This window comes from Stegostoma tigrinum, chromosome 7 (assembly GCF_030684315.1).
Source record: "Stegostoma tigrinum isolate sSteTig4 chromosome 7, sSteTig4.hap1, whole genome shotgun sequence".
NCBI lineage: Eukaryota > Metazoa > Chordata > Chondrichthyes > Orectolobiformes > Stegostomatidae > Stegostoma > Stegostoma tigrinum.
Window position 1 is genome coordinate 101,178,442 of NC_081360.1, and position 18,137 is coordinate 101,196,578.

An 18,137-nucleotide genomic window follows, 5' to 3' on the forward strand; every position below is an offset into this window, starting at 1 on the left:
TGATGGCCTTTATTTCAAAGGGAATAGGGTATAACACTAGGGAGGTGGTGCAAAAACCATACAATTCAATGATCAGATCTCAGCTGTAATACTGTGAAGCGTTTTGAGCCCTTATCTAAGGAAAGATAGACTGGCATTGGAGACAGTCCAGGGAAGGTTCACTTCGCTGATCCTGGGTCAGGAGGGACTGCTTTATGAGGAGAGGTTGAGTAGATTGGGCCTGTACTCATTGGAGTTTAGAAGAATGAGAGGGGACCTGATTGAAACCTATGAGGTTCTTAGGGAACTTGAGAGGGTAGGCATGGGGAAGTTGTCTCTCCTTGTGGGAGAGTCTGGGATCAGAGGACATCAGCTCAGAATAGGGGGTCGCACATTTAGGACAGAGATGAGGAGGAATTTCTTCTCCAAGAGGGGAGTGAATCTTGGAATTCCTTATCACAGAGAACAGTTGAGGCTGGGTTCTTAAGTATATTCAACCCTGAGAATATCTGCTTAACCAGTAAAGGAATCAAAGATAATGGGAACTGCAGATGCTGGAGAATCCTATTATCAAGGAATCAAAGATTGTGTGGAGATAACAAGGTGTGGAGCTGGATGAACACAGCAGGCCAAGCAGCACCAGAGGAGCAGGAAAGCTGACGTTTCGGGCCTAGACCCTTCATCAGAAACGGGGGAGGGGGAGGGGTTCTGAAATAAATAGGGAGAGAGGGGGAGGCAGATCGAACATGGATAGAGGAGAGGATAGGTGGAGAGGAGCCAGGAAAAGGCAGAAACATTGAGTTGAGGATGATTGCATCAGTTGTAATCTGTTTGAATGGTAGCACCCGATTGATGGGCTGAATGGCCTACTTCTGCTCTTATATTTTATAGTCTAGAGGTGTAGAGCAAGAGACTAAGAATGACTGACCATTGCTGTAGAGAGTCAGCATGGACTCAATGCGCCTAATGTTCTTCTGTGACACAATGACTCGATGTGCATTGGTCTGAGATTTGGTTGTACAATGTTTTGTGAGGTGTCTTGGGACATTTATTGTTGTGCGAAGGCACCAGATTAATGGGTGACATCCTGCATTAAAGGCACCTTTTAAAGGTGAGATGTTGTTGTAATAAAATACTCTATTTTCTGACACAGAGCTCTGTAAGCATCCTTACACATCAGATGGTGTACGCAAGCAATACTTCCACAGGAGATGAATGATGTCTTGGAACAAAGACAGGAATTGGTGAATTGGAACATAAACAATGCTTTCTTCTCCTTTCAGAAGGTCACTGCCTTTGAACTGTAACACCTCCCTAATTAGTAAACTCAATGGGAAAGGAGGGATCTGGGAAGACAAAGGGAAGCCATTGACTGAGGGCCAGCCTTGCATTTTTTATGGGCTGTTAAGTAACTGCCTTATAAATCTGTCTCATGTCATGGTTCATGCCAACTTTCTCAGATACCAAACTGTTTCAATGACTACAACTCAGATATGTGTGCATCTGTGTGTCTGCGTGTGTTTAACTCTGTGCGAGTGTGTCTGTGGGTATCAGAGTGTGTACGTGTGTGTGTGTGTGTGTGTGTGTGTGTGTGTAGTTCTGAATTGGTATGCATACGTGGGTGTGAGTTTGTGAGTGAGCACGTGTATATGTGTATGTGAGAGTGAATGTGTGTGTGTGTCTATGTGGGTGAGCTTGTGAGTGTATATCAGTGGGTGTGTATTGGACAGAAGAACAGTAATCAGTTGTACTTACTTTCAGGTTAAGAGGCTGGGTACGTGGAGGAATAGAGATATTTATGAATTCAACTACAGCGTCACTAAAGCCTACTGAATGAGCACAAAATAACTGAAAAGGGTCAAGGAATTTCGCTATCTATCTAAAGGGATTTTTAAAATTTGGTGTGGGATGTCACTCTCTCTTGCGTGCGCGGGTCCACGCGCGCACACACACGCGCGCACACAGCTACAGGGTCCAGAGTCACATGTCGGTCAGCCTGGGTAAGGATGGTAGATTGCCTTCACCAAAAAGAGTCAGATGATTTTCAAAGACAATTAATGATAGCCAGTATTGATCATCGTGACAGCTTTCAATTCCAGATTTTTAAAACATTGAGTTAAAATCCTACAGCTGTCCTGGTGGGATTTGAACCCATGCCCCAAACACATCACCCTAGAGTCTCACAATAACAAGCCCACCAACATTACCACTATGCCACAGTAGTACTGCACAGGTTGAAAGTGATGCTACACTGATCTGGCACATCGCTGGTTAACTTTTGCTTACCATTCTACATGCTTTGCCTCAAACAGCGGGGTCCCAAAACCATGGGGAAACTGAAGAAAGGTGATTCAGTGCACTTACCTCACCCACCCCAGCCTGCACAATCTTCAAACCACTCTCTGCCTCAAGCACCGTCTTGCTGGCAACTGGAAGAGAGCAAAAGGAAAAGTATTTTTGCAGAGTTATTACACAGCCAGTGATACAAGGTGGGCAACGCAAAGCCACCACGAGGAGGAATTACCCACCCATGCAGTTCCTCCCGTTACACCATCTCCCCATTCACAACACTCACCGATCAATAATCACTTCAGCGTTTCACAAACCAGACTGACCTCCCAATGTCACACCATGAGACCGTCACCTCCTCAGTTTGGAAGGTGCTGTCTGAGGATTTTTGGTGAATTTCTGCCATGCATCTTATATACAGTACACACTGCTGCTACTGAGTGTCAGTGGAGGAGGGAGTGGATGCTTGTGGATGTGGTGCCAATCAAGTGGGCAGCTTTGTCCTGGACATAGTAAAGCTTCTTGAGCATTGTTAGAACTTCATTCATCCAGGCAAATGGGGAGTATTCCATCCCAGTCCTGACTTGTGCCTTGTAGATGACTTTGGGGAGTCAGGAGGTGAGTTACTTGCTGCAGTATTCCTAGCTCCTGACCTGCTCTTATGGCCACTGTGTTAATGTGGTGAGTCCAGCTGAGTTTCTGGTCAATGGTAACCCCCAGGATGTTGATAGTGGGGGATTCAGTGATGGTAACACCATTGAATGTTAAGGGACAGTGGTTAGATTTCCTCAGCGTGCAAATGGTCATTGTCTGACATTTGTGTGGCACAAATATTGCTTGGCAAGTGTCAGCCCAAGCCTGGTATTTTCCAGATTTTGCTGCATTTAGACAAGAGTTGCTTCTGTGCCCCAGTCGTGAACGGCACTGAAAATTGTGCAATCATCGGCGAACATCCCCACGTCTGACCTAATGATGGAGCTCATACTGTTGGTGTCATTCTGCATTGCAAGCAAACTGTCCAGCCAACTGAGCTCACTGAGATGACCAACCTGCAGCAACCACACCCACCATCCTTTCTGTCAGTTACAACTCTGACCCACATAGAGAGGCTTCAATCCCCACCCCAACCCCTACCAAATTTCCCATTGACTCCTGTCTTCCTAGGGCTCCTTGATGCCACACTCGGTCGAATGCAGCCTTGATGTCAAGGGCTGTCACTCTCACCTCGCCTCGGGAATTCAGCTCTTCTGTCCATTTTCGGACCAAGGCTGTGATGAGGTATTAAGGATCTTGTCTCCTCCCAGTGTCCTGGCTAATACTCATTTATCTCTCAATAAATCTATGTCATTTCTAAGAACTTGGTGGGGCCTAGATGTCTGTGTATAGGTTATTGTTGCTTCAACTCAGTCTAAGAAAGGTCAGGCTTTCAATATGTTTAAGATTAATAGATGTCTGATTACCAGTGGCATGAAGGGTTATGAGTAGAGTGTTGGCCGAAAGGCAGTGAAGTGTTTGAGCAGCCATGTCTTAATGGTACAGAAAGCTCAGTGGGCTGAATGGCCTGCTCCTCATCTGATGTTCTTGCAAAATAGCAGTAACCACACTTCAAAGATGCAGCTCATTGATAGAAAGAACTGGGAACAAGAGAGTTGCTGAAGTAAAGTTAGAATATACTTTCACTAGCTTTGCATCTAGCCTTCCTGTATCAGACTCTTCCTGGGAGAGTGTAAGTGTGAGTGAGAGGGAGAGCAAGGCAGTGTGAGAATGAGAAAGAGCGCAAATGCACGAGAACAGAGAGAGAGAGAGAGAGAGACAGCAAGCTCGTGAGCAAACGTGTCAGAGCCAGAGAGAAAATCTTGCATTTCCGTAGCACCTTTCATGGCCTCAGGGCAGCAAGATCCCACAAAACAGCAATGTGGAAATGGCTTATGGCTTTTACTGCTATGGGTTCAAGATATGCAATACTTTCGGAAGTATCTGAAAGTGTGAAAGGGTTTGGGATGGTGAATGGGAAACACTTCCATACACCAGTTGGTAAATCAGGAAAAGACAATGGTCCCACTCTTTGGTGGCACAAAGAGGAATTTTACTGTGTGTCACTTCTGGGGCTGTTGCCTGATCCTGGGTTCATTTATCTTTCGTTCCATCATTTGTTGGTGATGCTGTCTGGCATACAAATATTGTGACAATACTGTGGCTTTAAAAGGTATATTTTGTCCTTTTTTTAATGAACAGAGGTTGAGACGGAGATGCAGGGCAGTCTGCTCAAATCTAACAAAGTAAACTGCTGTAAGGCGGAGATAATGGGAGCTGCAGATGCTGGAGAATTCCAAGATAATAAAGTGTGAAGCTGGATGAACACAGCAGGCCCAGCAGCATCTCAGGAGCACAAAAGCTCAATGGGAGAGAGATTCCCTGAGGTTGGTCCGGAGGGAGGAGGGTAACTTCTTCAGGTTAGGCATCCCTGCTGTAAGGCCTTGGGTTTTATTTTAAGTTGGAACAACAGAAGCAGCCTGAATGGGTGGGGTCAAGTTCCCACAGAACCAGGATTTTTAGAGACAGTAAGAACTGCCAATGCTGGAGATAACACAGTGTGAAGGTCGGGGAACACAGAAGGCCAGGCAGCATCAGAGGAGCAGGAAAGTTGACGTCTCGGGTCAGAACCCTTCCTGAAACATCAACTTTCCTGCTCCTCTGATGCTGCCTGGCCTGCTGTGTTCCTCCAGCTCTACATATGATTTTTAGGTTTAGCTTTCTGCAGTTACTGGTTCTTGAAGCTGGATAAGGAAGCTCTATCCCTCTCTCTTTTACAGCTAAAAGCTGGGGCTCTCTTCCTGCTGCTAGAATTGCTGGTAAGGCAATCTATTTCACTGACTTTGCCTTTGTTGAGGGGTTTGTTAATGAGATGTTACTATATTGGAACAGTTAATTAGTAGTAGTTAACATATAATATTTTGTTAAGCATTCCGATGGAGCTACAGTTAAGCCAAATCTTGTATTTTTGTTTTGTTTGCAGTTCAACAGTAGTGTAAAAATAGAGTTTGTAGTACTTAAAGTTGATAGTTTGACCAATTGATTGGATCCAGAATGCAACACCTTACACACCTTTAAAATAAGAAAATGTTAGGGTCTAGACTGTCTTCTTAATGTAATTTGAGGGGGTTTGGTCTGATTCATAACGCTTTATTGTAGCTTTATCAGGTTGAATATGCAGACTGTGCTGGGGTACAATTCTGCTGCTGTTGATGGCCCACAGCGCCTCATGGATGCCCAGCCTGGAGTTGCTGGATCAGTGTGAAGTCTGTCCCATTGAGCACGGGGATAGTGTCACACAGCACGATGGAGGTTGTTCTCAATGTGAAGGTGGGACTTTGTCTCCACAAGGACTGTGCGATGGTCACTGTTACCGATACTGTCACAGACAGATGCAACTGCAGCTGGGAGATTAGTAAGGATGAGGTCAGGTATGTCTTTCCCTCTTGTTGGTTCCCTCGCCATCTGCCGCAGACCCAGTCTTGCAGCTAAGTCCTTTAGGACCTGAGCAGCTCCATCAGTATTACTGTTGCCGAGCCACTCTTGGTGGGGACATGCAAATATTGCACCCAGACTACATTTTGTTCCCTTGCCATCCTCAGTGCTTCCTCTAAGTGTTGTTCAACATGGAAGAGTACCGATTTGTCAGCTGAGGGAGGGCAGTATGTGGTAATCAGCAGGAGGTTTCCTTGCCCATGTTTAACCTGAAGCCATGGACCTTCATGGTGTCTGGAGTCAGCGTCAAGAACTCCCATCTGCATCCCACTGCCACCCTCTCTGCTGGGTCTGTCCTGCTGATGAGACAAAACATACCCAGGGATGGTGATGGCAGTATCTGGGACAATTCTTTATTCTTTATGGGATGAGGGCATCGCTGGCCAGGCAGCATTTATTGCCCATCTGTAATTGCCCATAGGGCAGTCAAAGTCAACCACATTGCTGTGGGTCTGGAGTCACATGTAGGGCAGACCAGGTAGGGATTGCAGTTTCCTTCCCTAAAGGGGAACTCGTGAACCAGATGAACTGCCATCATTAGATTCTTAATGACTTCAAATTACACCATCTGCTGTGGTAGGATTCGAACCCAGGTCCCCTAGGTGTTATCTGGGTCTCTAGACTAACAGTCCAGCAATAATGCCACTCGGCTCTCACCTCCCCTATAGTCTGGGAGGTATGTTTCCGTGAGTATGATTATGTCAGGTTGTTGCTTTACTCGTCTGTGAGACAGCTCTCCCAATGTTGGCACAAACCCCTAGATGTTACTGAGGAAGACTCTGCAGGGGCGACAGAACTGTTTCTGTCATTGTTATTTCTAGTATCTAGGTCAACACCAGGTGGTCCATCTGATTTGGTTTGTTCTTTCAGACATTTCGGTGGTTTCATACAACTAGGTGCCTTGCTCAGCCATTTCAGAGGGCTATAAGCACCAACCACATTGCTGTGGCCCTGGAGTCACATGTGGGCCAGACCAGGTAAGGATGGCAGTTTCCTCCCCTAAAGGACATTGGAGTATGGCTACATCAGCTGAGGAAGGAACTTTAAAGTGGAAACACTTCACACAGTTTGAGCATCTACCAGATATCTGTCTTAATCTCCACTTACAATTTCAATTAGCTCTTATAAAGCATAAAATAGCTCATTTTAAAATTTGCACACACTACGCTGAGTGTGACTGAGGCAAGGGGGTGCCTTTATATTGGAATGTCACCATGTGTAATTATCCTAAAGACACACTGCTTGTCTGGTCTGGAATCCATGCCATAATACACCATTCCACTGTCTCCCTTTAATAGGTATATAGATTGATTGCCACTACACATTTAGATAGTGAGTTGATACAATAACATGAGCTGATCTAGTTCTCATTCAATCATCACTTGGCTGTGTAGCTTCATTCTACACTCTACAGCGTGTTGTCTGTCAGCAGGGAAGGATATCGATAGTTTATTGAGGTTATGCTAGCCTGATAGTACCCAAGTCTTCAGCCTGTGATTCTACCCCATGTCTTCAGAGAACTTGGCCATTGCTCATCGGAATGTTATGTGACCTAGGCTGGACACAGCAACTAATAACTCATACGTTCATTTGATTAGCACTGCGGCCTCACAGAGCCAGGGACCCGGGTTCGATTCCAGCCTCGGGTTACTGTCTGTGTGGAGTTTGCACATTCTCGCCATGTCTGCGTGGGTTTCCTCAGGGTGCTCCGGTTTCCCACCACAATCCAACAACGGGCAGGTTCGGTGGATTGGCCGTGGGATTGGGTAGGTTGTAGGGGAATGGGCCTGGGTGGGATGCTCTGAGGGTTGGTGTGGACTTGTTGGGCCGAAGGGCCTGTTTCTATACTGTAGGGATTCTATGATCCTGTTGGGATAACTGTCTGAATCCTCTTGCTGTACCATTTCCTTTCTCTTTCCAACATTTAAAAAGAAAATTCATTCATGGGATATGGGCGCTTCAGACTGGACCAGCATTACTCACCCATCCCTAATTTCCTAGAGGGCGGTCTGGAGTCACATGTAGGCCAGACTGGGTAACAGCACCAGTTTCCTTCCCTAGAAGACATTAGTGAACTAGAGGGGGCTTTTCCACCTGACAATTAGCAACAGCTGTCATTACACTCTTAATTCCAGATGCTTAATCATGAGATGATTCAATCCCCAGTCAACAGGGCTTCTCCTGAGTCCGTGGATTAATAGCCAATTGATAATACCACTAGGCCATCCAACTCAGTCCCCTAGTTCCTGCTTTCTCTCCCTATCTTTAGATCTGTTCAAAATCTAAAAGTTTGTCCATCTCTTTCTTAAAAATATTCAGTGACTCGACCTCCACAGCGTTCTGTGGTAGACAACTGCAGAGGGTCTCCACCTCATGAGTGAGGGAATGGTTCCTCATCTCAGTGCTATACCTGACATCCGAGAGCGGAGCTCCTGGTTTCAGACTTCCCAACCACGGAAACATTCTCCCAGTGTCTCAGTCTGTCCAGCCCTGCTAGAATTTTTGTACATTCCAACCAGATCCCCCTCTCATCATTCTAAACTCAAATAAATCTCAGCTCAGTTGAACTAATCTTTACTTATAGGATAGTCCTGATATCAGCCTGACAAATCTGCCCTGTATGCAGGAAGGTGACAGCCCAGTGGTATTACTGTCGGACTGATAATGGCTTGGGGACCTGGGTTCGAATCCCACCATGGCAGATGGTAGAATTTGAATTTAATAAATATCTGGAATTAAGAGTCGAATGAGAAGTGGCGAGAAACATTCATAACGCACAAATGCCAAGTAATAGCCATCTCAAATAACAGACAATCTAACCACCGTCCCTTGACATTCAATGCTGTTACCATCACTGAATCCTGCATTATCAACATCCTGAGGGTTACTGTTGACCAGAAACGTAACTGGTCTCACCACATAAACACGGTGGCAGGTCAGAAGCTGGGAACACTGGGGTGAGTAACTCACCTCCTGACTCCCCAAAGCCTGTCCACCATCTACAAGGCACAAGTCAGGAGTGTGATGAAACACTCCCCACTTGCCTGGATGGGTGCAGCCCCAACAACACTCTAGAAGCTCAACACCATCCAGGACAAAGCAGCCGCTTGACTGGCACACATCCACAAACATCCCACGCCCTCCACCACCGACACTCAGTAGCAGCAGTGTGTACTATCTACAAGATGCACTGCAGAAATTCACAAAAGATCCTCAAACAGCATCTTCCAACCTCATGACCACTTCCATCTAGATGGACAAGGGCAGCAGATACATGGGAACACCTTCCCCTGCAAGTTCCCCTCCAAGCCACTAACTATCCTGACCTGGAAATATATCGCCGTTCCTTCACTGTCACTGGGTCGAAATCCTGGAATTCCCTCCCTCAGGGCGTTGAGGGTCAACCCTCAGCAGGTGGATTGCAGCAGTTCAAGAAGGCAGCTCACCCCCCCCTTCTCAAGGGGCAACGAGGAATGGCCAAAAAATGCTGTGCCCAACCAGTGACTGTAAGGTATAGGAAGAGAACTAGAACATTTGACCCATCAGGTCTGCTATATCATGGTATCATGGCTGATATGTTTCTCAGCCCCATTCTCCTCCCTTCTTCCTGTAACCCTTGTTCCGCTTATGAATCAATCCGCTTATCTATCTCTGATTTAAATACTGTCCATAACTTGGCCTCCACAGCCCTCTGCATCACTCAGCTCCACAGATTCACCCCCCTCTGGCTGAAGAAAATCCTCCTCATCTCAGTTCAAAAGGGTCGTCCCTTCACCCTGAGGCTGTGCCCTCTGGTCCTAGTCTCTCCTTCTGATGGAAACACCTTCCCCACATCCATTCTATCCAGGCGTCTCAGTATTCTGTAACCTTCAATCAGATCCCCCCTATCGTTCTAAACTCCATCGAGTGCAGACCCAGAGTCCACAACTGTTCCTCAGATGTCAAACCCTCGAAGGAGATATGGAGGAGTCAACTTCCCCCGGACCCCCTCCAAGGCCAGTACATCCTTCCTTAGATGCTGGACCCAAAACTGCTCGCAACATTCTAAATGCGGTCTGATCACAGCCTTATACAGCCTCAGCAGGGCATGCCTCCTTTTGTATTCCAGCCCTCTCGCAATGAATACTAACATTTGCATTTGCGTTCTTAACTGTTAACTGAAACTGCATGTTAACCTGAAGAGAATCTTGACCTCGGACTGCCAAGTCCTTCTGTATTTCAGATTTCTGAAGCCCTTCTTCAATTAAAAATAAGTCTGTCTCTATTACTGCTACCAAAGGATGTAATCTCATTCTTCCCCACATTGTATTTCATCTGCCACTTCTTTACCCACTCTCCAAGCCTGTCCCAGCCCTCCTGCAGCATCCCCAGTTCCTCAACACTAACCCATCCCTCCATCTCGCTTTATGCCATCTGCAAACTGAGCAACGATGCGATTGGTTCCTTCATCCTTTTTCACTCAGAGGGTGGTGCGTGTATGGAATGAGCTGCCAGAGGAAGTGGTGGAGGCTGGTACAATTACAGCATTTAAAAGGCATCTGGGAGGGGGATATGAATGGGAAGGGTTGAGTTGGATATGGGCCAAAAGCTGTGGATGCTGTAAATCAGGAACAAAAACAGAAGCTGCTGGCAAATCTCAGCAGGTCTGGCAGCATCTGTGAAGGGAGAAAGCAGAGTGAAAGTTTCGGGTCCGGTGGCCCTTTCTCGGGACTGGATTGATTGGGATATCTGTTTGGCGCGGACGAGTTGGGCTCGACAACCTTTGCGACTGTACGCCTCCTCGAAATCTAACATCTTCTGAGAGAACTTAAAAACAAAACCCAGGATGAGCAATAAATTCAGGCCCCAGCCAGCGCCGACTCATGTCCAGTGAGCGAGTTAAAAATATAAAGTATGTGCTGCTCAGGCCTCATCAGCTGGGAAGTATCTTATCTTTCAGAGATAGTAGGAACTGCCGATGCTGGAGAATCTGAGATAACAAGGTGTAGAGCTGGATGAACACAGCAGGACAAGCAGCATCAGAGGAGCAGGAAGGCTAACGTTTCGGGCCTAGACTCAACCCCTGCTGCTTGTCTTTAGAGAGGGGATGTTTAATTAATCGGTGCCTTTCTCTCGAGTAGGTGCACAGAGGCAGGCCTGACTGAAGCGAATGACACTTGCCTGTGACCTCCATTCAGCGTGAAGGTCACATTCATATGCGGTGGCGGGGTCGGGGGTTTGCTCGGAGAATACAGAAACGTCCTGCCCACCCCCACCCACCCCGCTGCAGCCCCAGGCGGGCCTACGCTGCCCTCTCGTCAGCGACCGACTGCGAATGCTGGAATAATTACCACAGCCTTCATTTTATTTTAATCACAGTCGGGTGAGATTGCACAGCTCTGGCCCCGATTGTCGGGGTGAGGCGGGGGGGGGGGGGGTGGGGGGGGGGGTCATGGAGGGAGATGGTCAGTGAGAATGCACAGCCACTCTCACATTGAATTGAAACTACAACCCCACCCCCACAGAGTGTCCTCGGCCCAGAACCCAATCGGCTCAGATAAACAATGACGGCCACAGCAAGAAAGAACGAACTTGCGTTTATATAGCGCCGTTCACCACCTCACCTTCCAGCTCACTCAGTTGTTTCGGAGGGTGAGGTAGTGCAGTGATGGGCACACAGCAAGTTCCAACAAGACAGACACCAGGCAGCCTGTTGGGGGGGGGGGGGGGGTGTCAGGCGAGGCAGGGAAGGGGACGCCTTGCCAGTTACTCACCTGATGGGGCAGTGGTTTCAATGGTCAATCTCAAAGACTGACCCTCCGACAGTGCGACACTCCCTCAGTACTGATCCTCCGACAGTGCGGCACTCCCTCAGCACTGACCCTCCGATAGTGTGGCACTCCCTCAGCACTGACCCTCCGACAGTGCGGCACTCCCTCAGCACTGACCCTCCGACAGTGTGGCACTCCCTCAGTACTGACCCTCCGACAGTGCGGCACTGCCTCAGTACTGACCCTCCAACAGTGCGACACTCCCTCAGTACTGACCCTCCGACAGTGCGGCACTCCCTCAGCACTGACCCTCTGACAGTGTGACACTCCCTCAGCGCTGACCCTGCAACAGTGCGGCGCTCCCTCAGCGCTGACCCTCCGACAGTGCGGCGCTCCCTCAGCGCTGACCCTCCGACAGTGCGGCGCTCCCTCAGCACTGACCCTCCGACAGTACCATGTTCCCTCAGTTAGGGAGAGTGTGGGCAAGAGAGAGGAAGGAGGGTGAAGGAGGGAGAGAGTGAAAGAGACACACACATGGAGAGAGACAGGGGGAGAGTAGCGACAGGGAGAGACAGAGATGGTGTGATGGGGAGTACAGAGAGAGAGAGAGAGAGAGAGAGAGAGAGAGAGAGATAGAGAGAGAGAGAACAGGGATTTAGAGAGAAAAAGACCAGGTTAGAGTGGGAGGCAGAGATAGACAGGGTGAGAGAGAGAGTGACGGGGGCAATAGAGTGAGTGTGAGAGAGAGAGAGAGAGAGAGAGAGAGAGAGTGGCAGTGAGTGGGGGTGAGACAGAGTCACCCGATGGAGAAAGCCCGATGGAGAGATAGCGAGAGAGGAAGAGGGTCAGGGAAGACAGAGAGAGAGAGAGAGAGAGAGATGGTGGGTGAGACAGAGAGATAAGGAGGTGGGATGGGAGGTGGATAGAAAAGTGTTGGATGTGAAGGGGGATATTGGAACAAGGCACAGGCCTAACCCTCACCCTCACCCTGACCCTGACCCTCACCCTATCGCAGGCTCCCTTGGCCAACCTGTGAAGTGTGCAGTCCACTCTGGGGTGTATAATTGAAGGATTGCCTGGCATATTTTGACTGAAAGATTAATTGCTAACCTCCCATCATACCCTCCCTGGCCGACCCAAACCAACCCCACGGCCAACAGTGCAGGTGTTGGAGGGCTCTGTACTCACTGGCTTTATCAGCTACCTCAGCGACGGTCAGATTTTGATCATTGTGCCGGAGTCGGAAGGTTAATGCTGGTCCGATGACACTGAAACAAACAGAGACAGAATTACATTTATGTAGCACCTTCCATGACAGAGAACGCCTCAAGGCATTTCACTGCCAGCGATGTGCCGGTAGACTGTTGCTGCGGAGGAACCAGTCAGTGAACAGCTAGGAGGAAATCTAGAAGATAGGAATGGGAGCAGGCTATTCAGCCTCTCTAGCCTGTTCCACCATTCAGTAGGATTATGGCTGCTTCGACATTCCATTTTCCTGCCCTTTTACCTTCGCTCCTGAATGATCAAGAATTTGTCTCTTGGCTGAACATGTAACTGAGTCCCCTGTTCCTGCTTTCGCCTCCATACCCTTTGGCCCTAAAAAGCTGTATCTAACTCCTTCTTGAAAACATTCAGCGTTTTGGTTTCAACTGTTTTCTGTGACAGAGAATTCCACAGGTTCACTACGCTGGGTGAAGACATTTCTCCTCATCTCAGTCCCAAATAGCCCACCCTGTATCCTCAGACTGTGACCCCTGCGATACTGGACTCCCCAGTTATCATGAACATCCTTCCTGGGCTTACTCTGTCGAGGACTGTTAAAATTTTATAGGTTTGTACACGATCCCTAATTTCCTTCCTAATGGTATGAGTCATCATATTGACCGGTGGAGCAGCTCAAAGGACTGAATGGCTTGTCCTAAGGAAGGGAATTCCAGGATTTTGACCCAGCAGCAGTGAAGGAATGGCAATATATTTCCAAGTCAGGATGGTGAGTGGCTTGGAAGGGAACATAAAGGTGGTGGTGTTCCCATGGATCTGCTGTCGTTGTCCTTCCAGATGGAAATGGTCATGGGTTTGGAAGGGGTTGTCTGAGGATCTCTGGTGAATTTCTGAGACAATGCAATGTGGAGCTGGAGGAACACAGCAGGCCAGGCAGCATCAGAGGAACAGGAAAGCTGACATTTCGTGTCAGGACACTTCTTCTGATCCGAAACGACAGCTTTCCTGCTCCTCTGATGCTGCCTGGCTTGCTGTATTCCTCCAGCTCCACACTGTGTTATCTCTGACTCCAGCATCGGCAGCCCTTACTATCTTTGGTGAATTTCTGCAGTGCACCTTGTAGCTAGTACACACTGCTGCAACTGAGTGTCGATGGTGCACAGAGTGGATGCCTGTGGGTGTGGTGCCAATCCAGTGAGCTGCCTTGTCCTGGATTTTGAAGATCTACTTTCTCTCTGAGGGGTTTAAATCAGATAAATAAAGAGAAGCTGAACAATCCGGTGAGGTGCTCAGCTTTAGTGGCAGGGAATCAGAGGCAGCTTGAGGGAAAGTGTTTTGCTTTACATCTGAATAGGCAGGTAGATTCGGGAGCACAAGTGCCAGAGAATGTGGTGGAGGACAGTTTCACAAAAGTGGAGGTTTGCAGGGTATTGCAAAGAGACAGTATACACTTGATGGGCTGAATGGTGACCTCCTTTGTCTGCAGTTCTCTGGTACAGCAGCAGGCTCGAGGGGCCAAATGAGCGTACTGTCCTTATTCTCAAGTGCCTGTCACACCTTATCCAAAAGGGAGAAATGAGGGGGTACAATGAACACCCTGGGGAGCCAAACGGTCACCTCATTACATGAAGATTACCGTTGCAGACAAAGTTGGTAACTGACAAAATCACCTCCATTTACAGAGGCTGGAATAAATTAAATACCACCCACTGACCAAAAACAAAAAAAAAATTAGCCCTTACAACAACTGGGAGGCAAATAAAACTCATTTAATTTTCCATCCATTTTTACATTGGGTTCTGTGCTAATGTTCGCCCCCTATTGTTAGGGATCAGGATTACAACACATTCCATCTCAAGTTATTCCAAGCCACTTCATTTTTCTTCAGTAATAAAATCACCACATCCTTTTTCCAGATATTAGAATCACAGCACTGTTATAGTAGAAAATGAGGCCGCTTGGACCTATGTGTTGCTACTGGGCCTCTGAAGGAATAATTCAACCGGGGGCCTGCGATAAATAGATTAGTAACGTGTTTTTTTTTGTAAAAAAAAGTGTTTACGTTGCCACACCAGGGCATCCATAGCTCAGTAAATATAACAACCAAATAGAAACAGTGAATAGGAGCACGTGTAGACCAATCAACCCTGTATGTTCTTCAATATGACCAAGGCTGATCACAGAAACATAGAAGATCAGAACAGGAGGAGGCCATTTGGCCCTTCGAGTCTGCTCTGCCATTCTTCACAATCATGGCTGATCATCCAACTTAAGAGCCTAATCCTGCTTTCTCCCCATAACCTTTGACCCCATTCACCCCAAGTGCACTATCGAGCTGCCTCTTGAATACAGTCAATGTTGTGGCATCAGCTACTTCCTGTGATAATGAATCCCACAGTCACACCACTGTTTGGGTGAAGAAATGTCACCTCATCTCCGTCCTAAATGGTCTGCCCCAAATCCTCATACTGTGACCCCTGGTTCTGGACACACCCACCATCAGGAGCATCACCCCTGCATCTACCCTGTCCAGTTCCGTTAGAATTTTACAACTCTCTATGGGATCCTCCTCATTCGTCTGAACTCTGGCAAAAACAATCCTAACCTAACCAATCTCTTTTCATGCATCAGACCCACCATCCCCGGAACCAGCCTGGTAAACTTTCGCTGCACTCCCCCGAGAGCAACAGCATCCTTCCTCAGAAAAGGAGACCAAAACTGCACACAATATTCCAGTTGTGGTCTCACCAAGGCCCTGTATAACTGCAACGACACATCCCTGCTCCTGTACTCGATACCTCTCACAATGAAGGCCAACATACCATTTGCCTTCTTTATCTAACTCAGTACCCTGTTCGCATTCTCCCCGTACCCTCTGGTCCCTTTAGTATCAGAGACATCGAGATCTACAGCACAGACTAAGGCACTTTGGCCCATCAGTTCCATGCTTGTCAAAAACAGCCACCCAACTATTCTTATCCCATTTCTGAATATTTGACCCATAGCCTTCAGCGTTCCGGCATCGCAAGTGCACTTCCTTATTCTTTAGCCCTAACGACTATATCTAACTTCCTTCCTAAAAACATTTAATACTTTAGCCTCAACTGCTTTCTGTGGCAGAGAATTCCACACGCTCCCCACTTTCTGGGTGAAGACATTTCTCCACATCTCAGTCCTAAATGGCCCACCCTGTATCCTTAGACTGTGGCCCCTGGTCATGGACCCTCTGGTCATTGGGAACATCCTTCCTGCGTTTTCCCCAAGTAGTCCTGTTCGAATTCTATCTCTTCTTCTCAACCCCAGTGTTTACAGTCCTAACTGATCCAGACTCTCCTCATACATCAGTCCTGCCATTCCAGGAATCTGTCCGACAGACCTAATTCTCATTTGAAAGCCACGTTTACATTCTCACTCTTGGCTTCGGTGAAAGATTTACCCTCACGTCTCCAGTGATTCATTTTATAATCACCGATAAACTGGCGATCTCTGGTTCTCAATCATTCCACCATTGGGAGCAGGTTTTCCCTCCCGACCACATCCAGACACCTGGTGATTCCGGATACCGAGAGCTAATCTTCTTTTAATGTTCCCTTCTCCGAGGAGAGCAGCCAAAACCTCTCCAGCCATTCAGCCCCTTGAGTCTGTTCCATCACTTTGTGAGCTCAGGAGCTGATTCATGACCTAACTCCATCTACCTGCCTTTGGCTCATATCACTGAGCGCCGTTGCTAAACAAAAATGGATCTCTCTCAGATTTCAAACTAACATCTGATCCACCATTCACTACCATCTGTGGAAGAGAGTCCCAAACCTCTCCCTCTCTTTGTGAGCTTCCCAACATCGCTCCTGAACAGTCTGATCCTGATTTTATCTGCGTGACTAAAGTTCCTCATCTCTGGAATGATTGTTGTCAGGTTTTTCCGATAGTGTGCTGCTCAGTACTGAGCCCAATGCTTCCAGTGTTTGATACAAGTTCAAAATAATCTCTTTGCCTCTGTTTTGCCAATCTGCCCTGCCCTGTCAATGATTTCTGCACACTTACAGCCTCTGCACTGGTACCCCCTTTTACTGCTCTGTATTTATTTAATATTCTTTTTGCTACGTCCTTCTAACCAAAAGCAATCCCTCCCTGCTCCTCTGCTGGGGCAGGGCTGTGGCCTACCTGCTAGCTGGGCATTCACTCCCTGAACGGTGCCACTTCCCTCAGTACAGTTTGGACACTTGCCTGATGTTGATGAAGCTGACTGTCGCGAGGTGTAGCTGGTGAGCCAAGGACTCCAGCAACTTAATCCCATCGGACAGAGACAGGGGCCTGAGAGAGAGAGAGAGATAGAGAGAGACAGAGAGAGAGAGAGAGAGAGAGAGAGAGAGAGAGAGAGAGAGAGAGAGAGACAGACAGAGAGAGAGAGAGACAGAGAGAGACACAGAGAGAGACAGAGAGAGAGAGAGAGAGAGAGAGAGAGAGAGAGAGAGAGAGAGAGACAGACAGAGAGAGAGAGAGAGACAGAGAGAGAGACAGAGAGAGAGAGACAGAGAGAGAGAGACAGAGAGAGAGAGAAAGAGAGCAAGCAAGAGCAAGTGTGAAAGGGAGACAGAGTGTGAGAAATGAGAGTGTGCGAGAGAACAATGTGAGAGAATGCGTGTGAGGGAGAGAGAGAAAATGTGAGAGGGAGAGAGAGTGTGTGTGAGGGAGAGAGAGTGTGAGAGGGAGACAGAGGGTGAGAGAGTGTGTGAGAGAGAATGTGTATGAGGGAGAGAGAGTGTGAGGACGAGCGTGCGTGACGGCGAGAGTACGAGAGGGAGAGAATATATGAGGGAGAGTGTGTGAGAGAGATAGCGTATGAGACGGAGACAGTGTGTGAGAGGGAAAGAGAGTGTGAGAGGGAGAGAGTGAGAAAGAGCAAGTGAGTGAGGAAGAGAAAGACAACAAGGGCAAAAAAGAAAGAATGGTGAAGTTAGACACAACAATTAACAGCATAAGATGGCGGAGACATTGCTTAATAATCAGCTCATTTGGCTGCTTGTTATTTTATGCATTTTAGTCGTCTCATCAGTGTTGGTTCAGTTTGTTTGTGTCCAAATACTTTGTAATTCCGATGATCGATCATTGGCCTGAAATGCAGGCCCCACATAACCATCAACAACACAGGGCAGATGATTATCTGGTCATTATTGTAAAGCTGGTTGTAGCAGCTTGCTGTGTGAATGCATCCTAACGGTGATAACATCTCACTGGCCAGGCAGGGCTCTACAGAAATGCAGGTGTCGAGGCTGGAATGTTAAACAGTGACCTGGGCGCAGAAACAGAAAGGAGGGAGGATTCGGGGAAACTCACCCTATACTCAGGGCCAGGGGCTACTTCCTCACTTCC

General features: G+C 47.7%; 1 protein-coding gene across 2 annotated transcripts in view; it reads right to left on the bottom strand.

Moving 5' to 3' along the window:
* Positions 1-18,137, bottom strand: part of LOC125454444 (receptor-type tyrosine-protein phosphatase-like N) — a 191,300-nt gene that overhangs the window by 104,318 nt on the left and 68,845 nt on the right. For both annotated transcript variants that reach the window (XM_059647552.1, XM_059647553.1), the window contains 3 exons: positions 16,992-17,078; positions 12,735-12,814; positions 2,344-2,408 (listed from right to left, as the gene is read on the bottom strand). In XM_059647552.1, coding sequence (XP_059503535.1) covers positions 2,344-2,408; positions 12,735-12,814; positions 16,992-17,078 — 232 coding nt within the window. The remainder of the gene's footprint in view (positions 1-2,343; positions 2,409-12,734; positions 12,815-16,991; positions 17,079-18,137) is intronic.